General features: G+C 44.3%; 1 protein-coding gene across 11 annotated transcripts in view; it reads right to left on the bottom strand.

The window, feature by feature from the left end:
* Positions 1 to 15923, bottom strand: part of LNX1 (ligand of numb-protein X 1) — a 160666-nt gene that overhangs the window by 74858 nt on the left and 69885 nt on the right. Inside the window, exons 2-3 of one of the 11 annotated variants that reach the window (XM_073237620.1) lie at positions 8973 to 9145; positions 8650 to 8849 (exon numbers count right to left, since the gene is read on the bottom strand). The exons of 8 other annotated variants lie outside the window; for them this stretch is intronic. In XM_073237620.1, the coding sequence (XP_073093721.1) occupies positions 8650 to 8741 (92 nt within the window). In that variant the 5' untranslated portion in view covers positions 8742 to 8849; positions 8973 to 9145. The remainder of the gene's footprint in view (positions 1 to 8649; positions 8850 to 8972; positions 9146 to 15923) is intronic. 2 more of the 11 variants (XM_073237618.1, XM_036998769.2) reach the window with 2 other exon arrangements.

Here is a 15923-nt window from a genome sequence, read left to right as displayed (position 1 = left end):
TGATTATCCCTTTCTCAGTTCTGGTAAGTCACTAGCCTATCTCCTCAGTGAGGAAGGAGGGGACCAGGCAGTTTCAGCAATTCCATTTTCTTGATTTCAGTCTACCTATACTCAACGTGAAGTTTTATTATCAAATTTCATTAAATTAAAGGCACCATCTACTGTGGGATGCACAATTATTTTACTCATCACCAAGAAATAAACACTCCCCATTATCTTTGTACAGTGCAGTCAATAAGATGCAGCCTGCAGATGTTAAAAAGTATCAGACTTGATGAAATGAATTTTTGTATCTATTTCCAATAAAACTTGTAATTTAATGGTTTACTATGTATAAGAACTATAATTATTGCCTTATCTAATCTCGCTCAATATCCACAACAACCTGTAAAGTAGGTGTTATTCCCCCAATACAGATAAAAAAAAAAGCTCAGAGAAGGTAAGTATGTTGCCTGAGGTTGCCCAGCTGGTAGAGACTAAATAGGATCCTGAATCAGCCTGATTCCAGAACATGTGGCTTCAGTCAGCAAATTATCTCACCTCCAACCTTCCAGTAGTGGGCCACTTGCTTAGGGTCCTCAGGATAACAAAGGGACTTACTAATTGTCTTGGGGGCCCGGCCTTTCCTTCTCTCCCTTTTCTGTGTAGAGCTGCTAATGAGGAGGAAGGAAGGGGCCACAGGCACTTCCTTGGCCTACAGGGCATTAGGAAGACTGTTCTAGCTCCAGATATGCAAGAGGTAAACACTGGAGAAGTGGGCTGAGAGGGGCACCCAAATTCCCAGATCTGGTTCTATATGGAAACCAAAGAGAAGCAGGAGGCAGGGTGGAGGGGACCCACATTTGGCACATCAGTGCTCACACAGCATGCAGCAGGGGGCAGGGGGTTATTGTCAGACTGAGGATCACACCTCAAGGCAGACACCAGCCCTTGGGAGAACCTGCGGGTCTCAGCAAGTGTGAATTCATGATCCTGTCTTTTTAAGGAAGCACATCAAATGCTAAATGCTAAATGCTTCAGGTTTCATGACCCTGGACCCTCCCCAGGCTCACTCTTGGGGTTCCTGAAAAGTGTGGTGGAGAATAAAGGAAGTTGGAAGAGAGTGGGGTCCAAGAGGGCCACAGGAAGGAAGGAGGGATAGCCAAAAGAAGAGAAAGATGATTAAGAAAAGATGTCTGGTTCTTTGGCCCACAAGTTTTCATTGGCCTGCAGGAATGGATCATTTCCTGTCCTGTGCTTCCAAGGCCAATCCCACAGACTGGCAGTGGGAAGGTTTCCCTGTTTACTTTGAAGGGGTTGTTGTGTTCTGATGCCCGTGGGCCCTGAGAGCCTGCTCCTCCGAGGTGGTCTCCGAAGGGATGGCACCATGAGGCGTGTGGGGAGACTATCATGGGACCCTCATGGAGAATTTTTTCTCTTAACAATTTGGTTTTTATAATGGATAAAATACATGCATGTAATTTGTAAATGGATAACTATACATCTGACAGTCATATGGATGACTTTCTTTATTGAAATAGGCCTGTGACCAAAAAGTTGAGATTATCACCCCAGGGAGAAGATATTTCCCCTTTACCTTAGCTCCCCTCTTAGAGTTTCTGGGTGACAAGGTCATTAAATTAAAACACTGATCTCAGTTAAACTTGTAAGACTGGTCAACATTTTAGATCTTGCCTTCTTTACATTTCCCGCAACTTAACAGTAAATTTAAATAATCACTTAATTTTTCTCTTTTGGGCTACTAGCTTAGCATTTGGCATTCACTAAAGCTGTGTACTTCAAAATTTCCTTCAAGGACACCTTTGCACCAATAGAATGCACAGGGGGAAGGGGTCTGGAGATGTGGCAGCCAATTACAGTGTGTAGACTTACTTAGCTCCTGATTCAAACATCAGAAGTTAGGAGGCAACAGGGAAAATATGGACTGAGGAATATATTTGGTTTTAAGGAATTATGGTTGTTTTTGGTGTGATATTAGTTTTATGGTTACACTTCTGAAGACTTTATCCTTTAGAGATAAATACTAAAATGTTTGCTGATCAAATATGTTCAGGATGTGATTCGAAAGAGTTCAAGGGGGATATAGATGAAACAAGATGTCCATGAATTGATTGAAGGTGGGTAATAGGGTACACAGAGACTCATTTTTAGTCTTCCTGATTTGCATTGAGACGTATAAGAAGTTAAGAAAATAAGATCAAATATGAAGCACTCAGTGAGACCTGATGTTAAAAAAAATCTCCACTTTGCCTTTCATCCACCTTCATGTAACCCAAAGAAGGGCAAACAATTTGTCAAGCATTGGATTGGTATCTTGAAACTCCCATATTTGCATTTTAGACCAGAAAGTGAATAGTTTGGGACTGGAGTTGTTTTACTGCTGGCAAAAAGAACTTGCTAATTCTCAAGGAGAAAAAACTAAGATCATTAAACAAGATGACTACGCTCTGTAGACATCAAAGAATTATTACAAAGCAACATTCTGATGAGTTAAGTGTAAATGAATGAGAAACATGAGGCTTCTATTTCCTTCCAAATACACCAGTTTGGAGATTTAAGGAAAAATGCTTTATTAAACATGTGCTGAACTGCAACGCCTTCAAAGACATTAAAGAGACTCCTTGAACCCAAACGGGCCCCGGCTCTGCTCCCTCAGGCTGGGCCTTGTTCCTCTCCAGTAGGGTGGAATTTCCTCACCTTACCCCATTTTCTCTGTAAACTTTACCTCCTTCCTTCCAGGTCCTGATCCAGACTTGACTTCAGATTCTCAAAACATATGACAAGAAAAATCGAGAGATCAGCAGCATTTTTTCTTTTCAGTTCTGATGAAAAGGAAACAAATTCTTTGAGACTCCTCTTGGCACGTGTTTTCTGGCAAGCCCATAAAGCTCACCCTGCTGGGTTTCAACTTGGAAAGTGCTGGGGCAGTTAACACAGTGGAAGTGAAGTGAGGAGGAAATGGATGCTGAGGTAATCCCTCTGCATCCCCCCTCCCTCCCTCTCCACCCCTGGCCTCCTTCTTCACGCAAAGAAAGAGGCCAACTGCAACAATCTAGACATGCCTCGTGTGGATCTCCACATGGTACAAAACCTTTTAAAGAGATGCTTCTCCGAGTTATGCAGTTCAAGGCCTAACACCTGGCCCATGTCTGGCAGAAGCCAGCAGGGAGGACAAGGAGTTATCTAGGCTAGTGCTGCTGCACGGCCCTGACCGAGAGAAGGGGACGTTGTGCAGCTGGACCAGGGCCTAAGGAGTGATAGCAAAGTGAGGCAAGCAACCTTCTCTCTTGACAGCCCGGCATGGCCAGCTGGTGTGATGTACGACTCTCCGGTCTGCAAGCCCCAGAGCAAAGGTTCTTGCATGAGGACAGCACAGTTTGTCAGAGGTGTGCTTTGCAGCCTGGCTTGAGAAAGTTCTGTTAGGGATATGGTGGGTGGTTTGTGTCCTGGGCCACTGGGTAGGTGTTCTGTGTTTTGACTTCTGGCCCCTATGCCACTTCGCAGCAAGGACACACACAGGGCTGCCTCAGAACTCCTGCAGCCCTTGGCAGTTTCTCTGGGAGACCTTGTCCTTCCACAGCCCTAAATGATTCAAGTTGTGAAACTGGAGTCATTCAGATTAATTTCTCCAGTGCACAAAACTCCAGTGGGAATAAACATTGCCTGCTTAGAACTGCCATCTCTACATGGTCAGGTAGTAAAGTGCTTTTTTTCGCTCCAGATACTGGCATGAATACTGTTCATAGAGTTGCCAGTTACAGACCCAAAATATTTGACTGTAAGCTAGAAAGGGAACTGACATCTCCTGACCTCCTGAGAAGTCACACCGCTATGGCAGTAGCACTAGTTTTAGGAGGCTGCCATACCCCAGTGGCCACGCCGAGCCATCTTACTGACAACTGCATTCCTAAGACAAAGGACAGTTATCTCCTTTGAAAAGCAGGGCTCCAACACCCCGAATACCCTCAAGACACAGTCAAACCTTACACCATGGGTGTGAACACAGTCTCCACCAGAATGACACCAAAGAGAAAGGTATTTTCAAGGAGAACAGGAACTAGAAATTTTAAAGGTGCAGGAAAGATCATAAAACATTTTATTTTTCTGTAAGTGGCTTTGAAGTTGGGTATGTACCATAGAGTGCATATCACCACCCCTCCAGACCCTAAGAATTTTCCCTGGGATTTTTGCTGAGTGTATTTAAAGAAATGTTAAGACAGCCACAGGAGACCACTGAGCAGAGCAGTGGTCCTCTCTATCACTCAAGCGTGGAGCTGCTTTTTGCAGTACCTTGGGTGAGGCTACTAGGATCATGACGAGCAAGATCACCACTCTCTTCCAAAGTAACCTCTCCAGGGTCTTCTGTACTACAGCTCCCAATGCTCAAGAATTGCTTAAGATATGAGGCAAACTCATTCCTCTCAGTTCAGCTGAAGTCTGAACAGTGCAGACGCTGAGCACACAGACATTAACATCTTTCAAGCTCTCCCTGTTAGGACTCACCAGGTAGAGGACAGATCCGAAAGCAGCCGATGAAGTGTAGCACAGAGGAGCTGCAGAGAGAAGAGCAATGATTCTGTGCAGGGTAAGTTGGGGTGGGCTGGAGCTAAGGGTTCTTCTACTGTAGTGCCCCACGAGAATCACCTGGGGACCTTGTTAAGAATGGAGATAATGGACCCCACGAGAATCACCTGGGGAGCTTAAGCATGAAAGTGGATGCCCCCCAACATTTTTGTTTTAGTAGGTTTGGTTTAGAGCCCAAACATCTGCAGTTTAAAAAACAAGCCCAGCCCTCACTTCCCATGTGGGTGGTCATCAGAACTCATGCTGCTGTCACCTGTAAGTCTCCTTCTGTGTGTGTGGGTTATAAATGGGCCTGGGAAGGTGAGACAGCTGTAGCCATTCGCATGCCCATGAAACTGAAAGCCTACTTCCTAAATTTGCTTTGAGGTCTAGGAAATTTGGAGTTGATGGGAGTCTGGGTTGGGGAAGAGAGCATGGCCCTTTTCTCTTAAAGCACGATCCTTGCAGACCAGAGCCCAGCCTGCACTGCCTCCCCCACAGCCTATGCAGCGGGACTCCACTCCAGATATTCTGGTTTTACGCAGGTGACAGTAGACATGTTTAAAGGAGCTGCCCAGGGTCATACATTGTTGGCCCTCAAGGCCAAACCAGGCAAGCAAAAGTGTTTTTCTTTCATTTTGTTTCAAGTTGATTTTGAATGTCTTTAAATTTATATATTTACATATTATACACATTCTGCAGTTGATCAGAGGCCTCACCACTTCCTTTGTCTCATGCCAGAATGAGTCACATGCCAGAATGAGTCACATGTTTAAGAAACTCCTGGCTGGCTCCTATGGACCTTTGAGTTTAAGACCTGTGGGGCCATATGCTGTAACTGACACTGTTTACTGGAGTAGCTCCAGTTTTCCAGCTGGGCCCTGAGGGAACGGGACACAGACCAAGAAAGCCATGGTGTTAAGGGGAAAGGAAAATTCAGGGGGGTCTCTGCAGCTGGAAGGACAGGGGACACAGGCAAGTTTCACTCAAGGCCAGGATGCTAAAGATCAGACTAGGGTGGCTAGAGGAAGCCTGGCTTCCCAGAGCCTTCCCAGTGAATCCACCCAGTTCTGCCACCTTCAGGATCCCAGTGACCTATGGTAGTGAGAGGAGGGTGTCTTCATCTCAGAGACATGCAGCCACTGCCCCATGGCCCTTGCTTCTGAGAATGCTGAAGGGACCCAGCAACCCCATTTACTACTCTCAATGGTTGTTTTTTTCAAAGCTTTCATGACAATTACAGCCACCTTGCAACCTTCTCACCAGTGCTATCTACCCTGCTGAAGTGCCCTCACTACCATGGGTCACTGGGATCCTGAAGGCGGGCAGAACTGGGTGGATTCACTGGGAAGGCTCTGGGAAGCCAGGCTTCCTCTTGCCACCCTAGTCTGAGCTTTAGCATCCTGGCCTTGGGTGAAACTTGCTCTGTGTCCCCTGTCCTTCAGCTGCAGAGACCCCCTGGATTTTCCTTTCCCCTTAACACCATGGCTCTCTCGGGGTTGAGCTGTATGTAATTCCTCCCTGATTACTTCAAGGTACAGCTCAACCCCCAAATTCTCTAGAAACTTTCCCTGACCAATTCACTGATAATACACCATCTCTATCCCCTCTCAGCTTATCACCTACCTTACCTTTTATAGACTTTCCCTCTCATTCCTCAGATTATTGTTAATATTTCTTAGGTGTGTAAATATGATCTTCTCAATTAGATTGTCAGTTCCTCGAGTGTGGGTACCATGCCTAATTTCTTATTGCTTGTATTCCTGAGGGCACTGTCCCAGTACCTGGGATGTGTTGTTAATTCACCGACTAGCTCTTATCACCAGCAGTGCCAGGTAACAGCTGCCCAGAATTTTCTCATAAAGCATCCCCAGTAACTAGAAGCTTCCCAGGAAGTTGTGTCAAATTAGTTTGGAAACACTGTCTGGCAATTTCCTGGCATCACGCTTCCTGGATTGCCTCATATTTTGGAAAGAACTGCCTACTTATATCCACTCAGTGATTCAACAGAAAAGCTGCCTTGACTCACGTGCTTGTAGAAAAGAAAACTGTTAAGCAAGTGTAAGAGGCTACCTTCAATTAGGCTACAAAACGGAACATAACTCCACAGAAAGGCTGCCCAGTAGCACCTTCAGTGGGTTGAATGATAGTCCCCCAAAAGATATGTCCATCTGGAACCTGTGAAGGCAACTTTACTTGGAAAAAGATGCAATTAAGCCAAGGATCTCAAGGTGACATAGTCCTGGATTATCCAGGTAGGCCCTAAATCCAATAACAGGTGTCCTTTTAGGAACAGAAGACACAGAATTGGAAAGGACATGCAGTCGAAGGCCATGTGATGATGTGGTTCAGAGGGAGTTACATGGCCAGAAGCCAAGGAGTGTCTGCTGCTCCCCAAACCAGAAGAGTCAAGGAAGGATTCTCCCCTGCAGCCCTCAGAGGGAGCACAGTCCTGTCAACACCCTAATTTCAAGCATCTGGCCTCTGAAATGGTGAGAGAAGAAATTTCTATTGATGTAAGGTACCAAATGTGTGGTATTTCATTCCAGCAGTCCTAAGAAACAAGCGGCAACCAGCAAGGATAGCAGGTCGGGGGCAGCGGACAGGGAGAGAGAGGAAGTCTCTGATACTGGATTTCAGAGACACCAACTCCAGCGTCTCTCAAGGGAGAAGAAGGAATCTTTTCACAGTCCTAATTAGCTCTGCCAGTAGATATTTTTCTAGAAAAACTTCCACAATGCCATCATTACCCTAGAGATGCCCAGGCTTATGCCAGATACTTTCTCTATGGACCTCCCTATCTAAGGTAGACTGGATGCATTCTAATAAGGTTACATTCTAATAAGGTAGGACTGGATAATCCTAAATGTAGAGTCCTCAGAATGAATGACTGTCTCCAAGGACCTAGATCATTTGTTCTTTCTTCTTTTTATCAAGCATTTATTGAGTATCTACTGTGCTATACAAATTGGTTAGTCTGGCTAATTATCAAATTATCAGCACTTATTCATGGAAGGTTATCTCTATCTAAATGTGACCAGCTGAACTTTTCTAATCTGGGCTCTATGAATTGTATTTAGAGTCCCTCTTTCCATTTCCCCACTGGCTTTAATTTATACATAAGCCAACCCTTGCTGTTTTCACCTATCCTAAAGGTTCATAAGGAGGAATATATTTTTGTAAATGCCCTGAATGTTGAGGCATGCACGGAAGCACTTTCTATATGATGGCAAGAAGCTGTTCACATTAGTCTGCAATCCTCTTTCAAAGATTACTGACAAAAGGAGCCAAAAAAAAAATCATGGTAGATGTTGAGGGCATGAATCATTTCCTCCTATAAAATGGACATAGGCCATGTACAAAAATGTCTTTACTTTTTGGAGATGCATAGTGAAGTATTTAGAGGTAAAATGTCATGATGACTGCAATTTACTCCAAACCTCTTGAGCAAAAAATAAAATAAATGAACAAATCTGGCAAAATATTAACCATTAAACCTAGGTGATGGGAATATGGGTGCTCACTGTACAGTTCTTTCTGCTTTCCCATGTATAAAAATCATCAAAAACAAAAATAAAATGGACACACATGTTTTACACATAGGGTTATGTTTCTCTACTGATACCATATGTGTTTTCAGGTATAGAGACCGAGTATCTCAATAAAGAGAGATGTCTTCTTACAATTAGAAATGTCCAATAGAAGCTGAGGATTTGTGCTTGCAAGCTCTGTTCCTATAACTGTTCTTTGGTCCTATTGATGGAAGGAAGGGAGGACACGTCTACTGAGAAAAAGTAGAGTACAAAAAAAACCACAAAACAGTGTTGGCACAGAAGCAGGAAAAAAAATGCCTTGTTGGAAAACCGCTGTATCAGTAAGATGGTGTTTTTTTGTTAAGTCACGTACAGCTAAACACTCTGCTTTAAAACTCCTGGCAGTGTATTTCGTCCAAGTGCACCTAGTCTATGTGGAATTTATTCCTCTCAACAGACACACTGGCCAGAGAACTGACTTTGGTCCCACGCTCAACATACCGAACTCACCCCCCACACAAACACAAGCAGGAGCCGCTGGAGGGGAACTCACAGTTCTGAGTACAGGAAATGCAGGTTGCCCACATTGTCAATGTAGTTGGCAGGGCTGAGCCAAGGCAGGACCAGCAACAGAAGCGCCTTCATTCTCCAAGCAGGCTGCTGCTTTCTTCCCGGCCACCTTCTCTGTGTTAGCTGCAGGGACTCAGCCCAGCTCAGCTCCTTTAAACAAACCTTGTCATAGTCCCACAGTCACTATATTGTAAAGAACCAGATTTAGAGCCCTTAGAAAAAGCCACGCTGATAAATCACGGGCTTGTAAGAGGACTGGGCTCTCTAATTCTCAGATGGGGGAGATCGGAGAATGGAGGGACCCACCATGGTTGGTGAGAGGGCTCAGGCTGAGAGCAAGCAGGCTGACGCCCCCTCCTTCAGGATGCCGACTGGTTCTTGGGAAGCAGCTGGTACATTTACATCACCGGCCGGGAGCAGATGGGCTGCTGGAAGCTAAACTGCATTGGAAGAGGGCACGAGCATGGCACATTCAGACCCTGTGGTGTGAATAAGCAAATAATCAAAAGCTGTCCTACAGCTTGCTAGTGGAAAACACTGTAAGAAATTAGCATCTTTGTTTGGAACACAGCCCAGAGATCTGAGCTCAAAGTGAGCCTTCAGATATTTTGATAGAGTATTAAATATGAACCATTTCTAAATTATATTTAGAATATGCATTTAAGATATTTTACCTATCACTGTCCTAACTACACTGACAGATGTAAGTAAAGTGATGGCTTCCTTACTGATTTTGAAAATTGGTCCTATACAAGAACCAGTTGTGTCATTCTCTTTGCAAATAACAAAAAGTCTTATAGACAGACATAGAGTTTTGTCCAAACAATGCACAAGTTCCTGTTCTGTGAGGAAAAAAAGTCACTGAGTTCCTCTTCCCCCGAGTAACTGAATTAAGCTCTGACACTAGCTATAGGATCCTGGGCATTTGACTTAAGCTCTGAAGTCTCAGTTAACTCATCTTTGAAATGGAGCTACTAATGCATTATCTGCCTGGCCCAGCAGGGACTGGAACATATCATTTTCCAGCTTTAAGATCTGGGATTCTAGACTGTACTGCCTGTCCTATTGGGCTTCTTTGTGTGTCTAAGCTCTGGGATGCCACAGAAGCTCCTAGTACTCCCTCCTACTGCCCCATATTCAAGATTAAAGCCCATTTAGGCCTTCAACTTAAGGCCTAAATCTTAATAGAAATGTCTTAAGGGAATATACATTAATGACAACCAAGCAAATATAGCAAACTTTACTTGATCAGAAGAAAACCAGGGCAAAGTCTGCAGGATGACCCCCACTGCATTGAACTGAATGGTAAGCAGGAATTTGACATCAGAGACCTGCATTTACCTGAGGCAGGGCTAAAAGAGTTTAAATATTTAAATACAGTCAATCCTCAGAATGGACAGATTCAACTCCCATGGTTTATATCAGACACAAGCAATCTTGACAAAACATGACATGTATTTAATTTTTAATTTTTTTGCAGCCCTAATTTGAATGCCATTCCCTTTAAGTCTGGTATGTAAGAGTGAGTCAGAGCTGGTGAAGAGCAGTAAGAGAGAAGTTAGGTCTGGTATTTGGTATACTGGAGTAGAACAGGCTTGAGTTTCAACTGTAGTTCTGCCACTGGCTGTGTGACACTAGGCATGTTACCCAACCTCTCTGAAACTCCATCTCCTCCTCTGTAAAAGAAAGACAACAACAATGCTTAACTCATATTGTTATGAAGGTGGAATGAGATAATGCCTATAAAGAACAAAGATCTCAATGAGTGTTAGCTATTGTTATAAATATCGTTATCAATAACTACTAATAACAGTGATGAGGCCAGCTGGCAGCTCAACTCCTATCTCCAAGAGGCATCATTACTCTTTTCTTGTCCTTCCTTTCCTCATGCACTATGAGGAACATGACATGTTTCAATCTTATCTTGAACATGGAGTTTCAGAGTCCTGACACATGCTCTTCTTGAATGTCCAGCATCTCGGTACAGATCACAACTCTTCAGCAGCCTGGTGTATACTAAACACCGTGGGCTTCATAGCGTACTGGACTTTATTTCTGATAATCTTGGACATGTCAGGTTGCTTCTCCAAGTCTCTAGGAAAAAAGAAAGATGTCTACCTTTTCATCTTGCTTTTCAGGGGGAAAAATTCATTTATGGATATTAATGCAATATAAAAACAAAGGTACTGTTTTTTGCTGTTTCTGTCACTATTGTAAAAACTGCTAGTTGCCTATCCAACATCTAATCTCTTCTTCCTTTTAATAGAACTCAAGTTTTGTTCATGGTGGAAAAAGAGGTAACTTAGCCTCTCTTGCAGATGGGTGACCATGTAACACAACACTGATTAATGAAGAATTTTCCTTATAGAAAGGAGTCTCAGTTTGCACATTGTATTTTGCTTTTCCTGTCTGATTCTTCCAACATTATTTTTCCTGGTGGAATTTGGAAGTGATGCTGGAGTTTGAGCAGCTATCTTGAGACCATGAGGTGATAAACTTGAGGATGAAAGTGAATCTGAAAAGCAGAAGGAGCCTGGATTCCTGATGGCATCATGGTAACATCATAATAATTATAGACTTCCTATCCCCAGACTTTGTGTTAAATAAGAAAAAGACAACTTTTACATAGTTAAACCAATATAATTTTCTATTACCTACCATCAGACATAATCCTAACTAATACAATACATTGGGGATTAAATCCCACTTTCAAGTAGTAATGGCTTGTCTGTAGTTCCTTGAATATAAATAGCCCTAACCCTAATCCTTACACCCAGGCTTTGCCTGACTAAGTCCTACTTCTCATTAAATATCATCTCAGACATCACACACCACCTCTTATTTTCTTGTCTCTTTTCTCTTCACTAAACCAGGAACTCCTTGAGGCAGGAGTTCTACTGGTCTAATTCTCTATTATATTCTCACCACAGTGCCTAGAATATAGTAGATGCTCAATAATCATTTTGTTGACTAATAATTCAATTCAGTTAAAGAGTCCATTTTTTGTATGAATCTTTCTTGATTAGAGGCAAATTGGCAAAAAAAGAGGACTTCATACTTTACAAGAGCCATGGCAGGGGTTGAGCATTTCTACAGATAGATAATAAATGTTCAGGCAAAAAGGAAAAAGGTAAGGAACATTTCTAGAAATGAGTGCCCAGCAGAATGTTGTTTCTTTAAAGCATTGCTTGGAGCATAATCTGATGGAAACTCAATGGGTCTCTCAAAAGGCAGTGCAGAAATTTTGCCCCATTTCTTCCATGCCCAGGTGCACTAAAGGAGTGGCTCTCAGCTAGGCAGGGAACAGGAAGAAGTTGTGTTGGGTGTTGGAAAGTCACATGAAGGATGTTTGTCAAAGCTCAGTTTTAGTGAAGATGGTGAGCTGGGCTGAAAGGACCAACAAGGCCTATAACCTCCCCCTCCCCACAGAGTCCTATCCCCCAAGACCCTCACTTCACAGGAGATCTCACCCTCCCTGGACACAGCCTGCTGTGACTGTGTTGTGCTGAGCACAAGACAGAAAAGGGCCACCCAGCAGAAGTAAAGGTCAAGAGAGAGACCTTGGTAGGTCTTTGGAAAGGAAACTCCCAGGACACTGGATGCAAAGTTAATTAAGAAAATAAGTTCAGAGAGCCTTCAGTCAGGTATGTCTTGGCTCACTTTCATCTCATTTTCATTCAGGGCTGTTTTCAAAACATTGAACAATGATCTCTTTATTCATGCTAATAAATACTTAAGAAGGGTCAGCGTTATTATCTCCCACTTTTATTATCTTCCATAAGAGACAAGCTATAAAGGGCAAAGTGACTTGTCCTGTGAAACAACTCAATGTGCATGTGCTTCAACTTTTTCACTTTGAAAAGGTTATTTCCTCAGAGGCAGAAGCCACGGCATGGTGTGGGGAAATTGGGGTTCCTATAGCCAGGATCCTCACTGAACTTAAACCACCTGATGATGTAACTGGCCTGTTGCTAGGCTACCACTTCCACACCTGTAGGCAATAAGCTATTATTGCTCTATATAGAGAGCTCCGTCCTGTGCTCTGGGCAGAGGCAGAGACACTAGTGCTCCACCTACCGCCGGGAGAACAAGCCAGGTAATAAACCGTTTCACCCCAAAGAACATTTTGCTGTCAATTTCTTTGGTCACATTGAATCCAGAGTGAACTTGCCCGGGGCTGAAACCCATTGGCAAGACACATAGATAGGATTTTCTTTCATTCAGGGCCTGGCCTATTGCGGATGCTTAATAAATATTATAGATGCAGATGATGATATTGCACAATGAAGAGGTAGTCTTGAGCCTAAGATGACTCCCACTCAGGATTAAGGAAATAAAAGTTTTGTTTCCACACATCCTCTCACTGACAGTCCGGATCCAGAGAAATGCATGAGATTGGCCTCTACAGCTTCCCTACATCTACTGGCTGTATCCTTTTTCTGTGTAGAAAGCTGCTATTTGAATTGACTAGCCCATCATCCCCATGGGAATTCTTTGCAGTGGACACATGTGATGGGTGTTCCTAGGCATCTGAAAGTACAGAAGTCAACAGAATTAGCCAGAAGATTCCAAACACTAGCTCACACACTCAGGCTTTCTCCCTTGAAAGAACTGTCTAGTCTGAAGTCAGAAACAGTTGTCCAAGTAGTTGCTGGTCCAGCCAGTCATGTAGCCACAGTCAGTCCTAAATATCTACTTAACAATTTGCATTAAACTCAGGATCTTTAGTATTCAGATAACAATGTGTACAAATGACATGAATTCTAGAGAGAACAGACAATAGTGTTTGTCTAAAGATGAGATGCTACCTGCCTGCCTCCCTGACCCAAGTCCACTGCAATCTTTAGGACTGTGGGCACACCATGAGCAGAGACTTTGGCTGAGAGGAAAAATATTTCTCTACTGCATGTTCTTTTATAGAGGGACAGTGGAGACACTCTAAATGTGATTCATTTCTGCAAGAGTGTTGCATTCGAGGAGCCAGTGGAAATAAATTCCCATTTTATAGGTGGAGAAACCTAAGTATGGACTTTTGCATGAAGCCCAGGTCTGTTAGCTCTCTAGGCCCCCCTGGAAGGGAATGTATGGATACATATCAATCATGCAGAAGTTTTCAACCAGAATTGTAGCGAAGTTCTCCATTATTAGCCTCCCTAGTTTATATTAATTAAAATGCCCTAAGCCTAAGAAAAAAAATTTTAAAGTCATTACATTTTCAATTCTGAAACTGAAATGCAAATTAATAAAAACAAACTTCTAGCACAAATATATGAAAAATGCTGCCACCAGCCTGGAGGTCTCATGCAGAAATGGAAGGAAGACACTTCCCTCCTGGTAACTTCTTAGTTTTTCCATTCAAGAGGCTCTAGATGTAGTAACTACTGTATCTTAATATCCCTCTGAGGAGAGGAAGAGGTGGTCTACCGGCGCAGTCACTGGCCCAAGGCCCAAGAGAGCTCCTGTGGATAAAGTGAAGGTTTCTGTGACCAGAATTCTCAACTGGCCCAGGCTGGCTAGCTCATTACACACATGTGGGCAATGCACCATTATTGACTCTATATTAAGAGCCCTGCCCAGTGCTCTGGGCACCATGGTGGCACAGCTGCAAGGCTGCAGGAGAGCAGAGGCTGGAGTGGTGGCAGTGCCAAGGACAGAGACTGAGACGGTTGCATGGGTAGAGGGGCCCAGAGGCAGAGACTGGCTTGCTGCATGCAGACTCGCTCTGAGTGAGCGGGATTCTAGTGACTGACCTGCCACCATGGGAATAAAGTTGGGTATAACCCTTTCACCCCAAGAACGTTCTCCTGTCATTTCGTTGGTCACAATGAATCTATAGTGAACTTGCCTGGGGTTGAAACCCATTGGCAAGACAGCTCCAGAGGCAGGTTCTGGGTTAGCTCCAAATTCTTAATCCTTTCCAACAAAATGCCCAGAGGGTGGAAGGGGAAGGAGTGTATATTAAGCATTTGATGACTAATATATACAACATATTTTTGGAAATGTTGGCTTCGACCTACTTAAGAGGTTGATGTGTGGAGAGGATCAAGAGCAGGTGTTGAGACCCAGCATCTCTCACGTGGAGTTTTCCTCCCCACAGAGAGCTGCTGTGAGGACTTGGTGGCCTCTGCTCAGAGGTGATTTCAGTTAGCTTTGGGTTCTTGCCTCACTGTTGTTTTTAAAATGTGCATATCATTATCAGCTGAGGCTTCACCAAGCCTTTTCCCCTGGGTCTTCCTTGAGGTCAGGCAGCCTGCCTGGTGGGAGTGAAGCTCCCCTTCCCCCGCCCCCAGGCAGCTGAGGCACTGTGTCATCTCCTGCAGGCCCCACACGTCCCAGCTGCCTCTTCCCAGCCCTGTCCCTGCCCCACTTCTGTTGGGGCCCTGCCCTCAGATCCATATGCCAGCTTATCCTGACTTTTAGGGATATTTTTGGCCTAGATCAGTTTTTGAGGGGGAGCTGCTATGTGTTGAATTTCTCTCCAGAAAGTGCATGCCTCCATTTCATTCCTCTCCCTCCTCTCTTACCCCTCCTGCAAAATCCCTGTGGTGGGCAGAGTGATGAGCTGCTCCACACTCTGATGTCCCCCTACTAATCCTCAGAACCTGTGGATAGGTTACCTCACCCGGCCAAAGGGACTATGCAGCTGTGACTAAGTTAAGGATCTTGATGAAGCAATGATCGTAGAGGATCCCAGGGTGGGGGTGGGGGCAATGTGATCATCAAGTGTCCTTATGAGAGGGGGGTGGGAGCCACAGGAGATCTGATGATGTCAGCATAGGTGAGAGACAGAGAGAGAGGGAGATGGAAGGAGAGAAGGAGACAGAGACAGAGAATGAGACAGACAGGACAGAGTGACAGAGAGGCTTGAAGATTCTACTCTACTGGCTTTGAAAATGGACAAAGAGGCAGCAAGCCAAGGAAGGCAGGTGGCCTCTAGAGCTGGAAAAGGCAAGGCAAGGGGTTCTCTCCTAGACCCAAAGGAATGAGCCCGCCTAACACCTTTATGTCAGTCCAGTGGACTGTGCTGGACTTCCAATCCTCAGAACTATAATGTGCTTGCATGGGTTTTAAGCCACTAGGTTTGTGGTCATTTGTTACAGCAGCAATAGGGAACTAATACAGCTTCCAAACACAAGTGTACTGGCTACAATATGCCAGGGACACGGGAATGTGAAGGGTAGAGGAGCTCTGCCAGGGCCTTTTCTCCGCACGCTCCTCACCTCCCCAGCCAGCGTGGTCCCCGCCTCCGCCCTGCTC

Source organism: Manis javanica, chromosome 5 (assembly GCF_040802235.1).
Source record: "Manis javanica isolate MJ-LG chromosome 5, MJ_LKY, whole genome shotgun sequence".
Classification (NCBI taxonomy): Eukaryota; Metazoa; Chordata; class Mammalia; order Pholidota; family Manidae; genus Manis; species Manis javanica.
The sequence above is the reverse complement of the archived record's forward strand: the minus strand, read 5'-3'. Positions and strand labels throughout refer to the sequence as shown.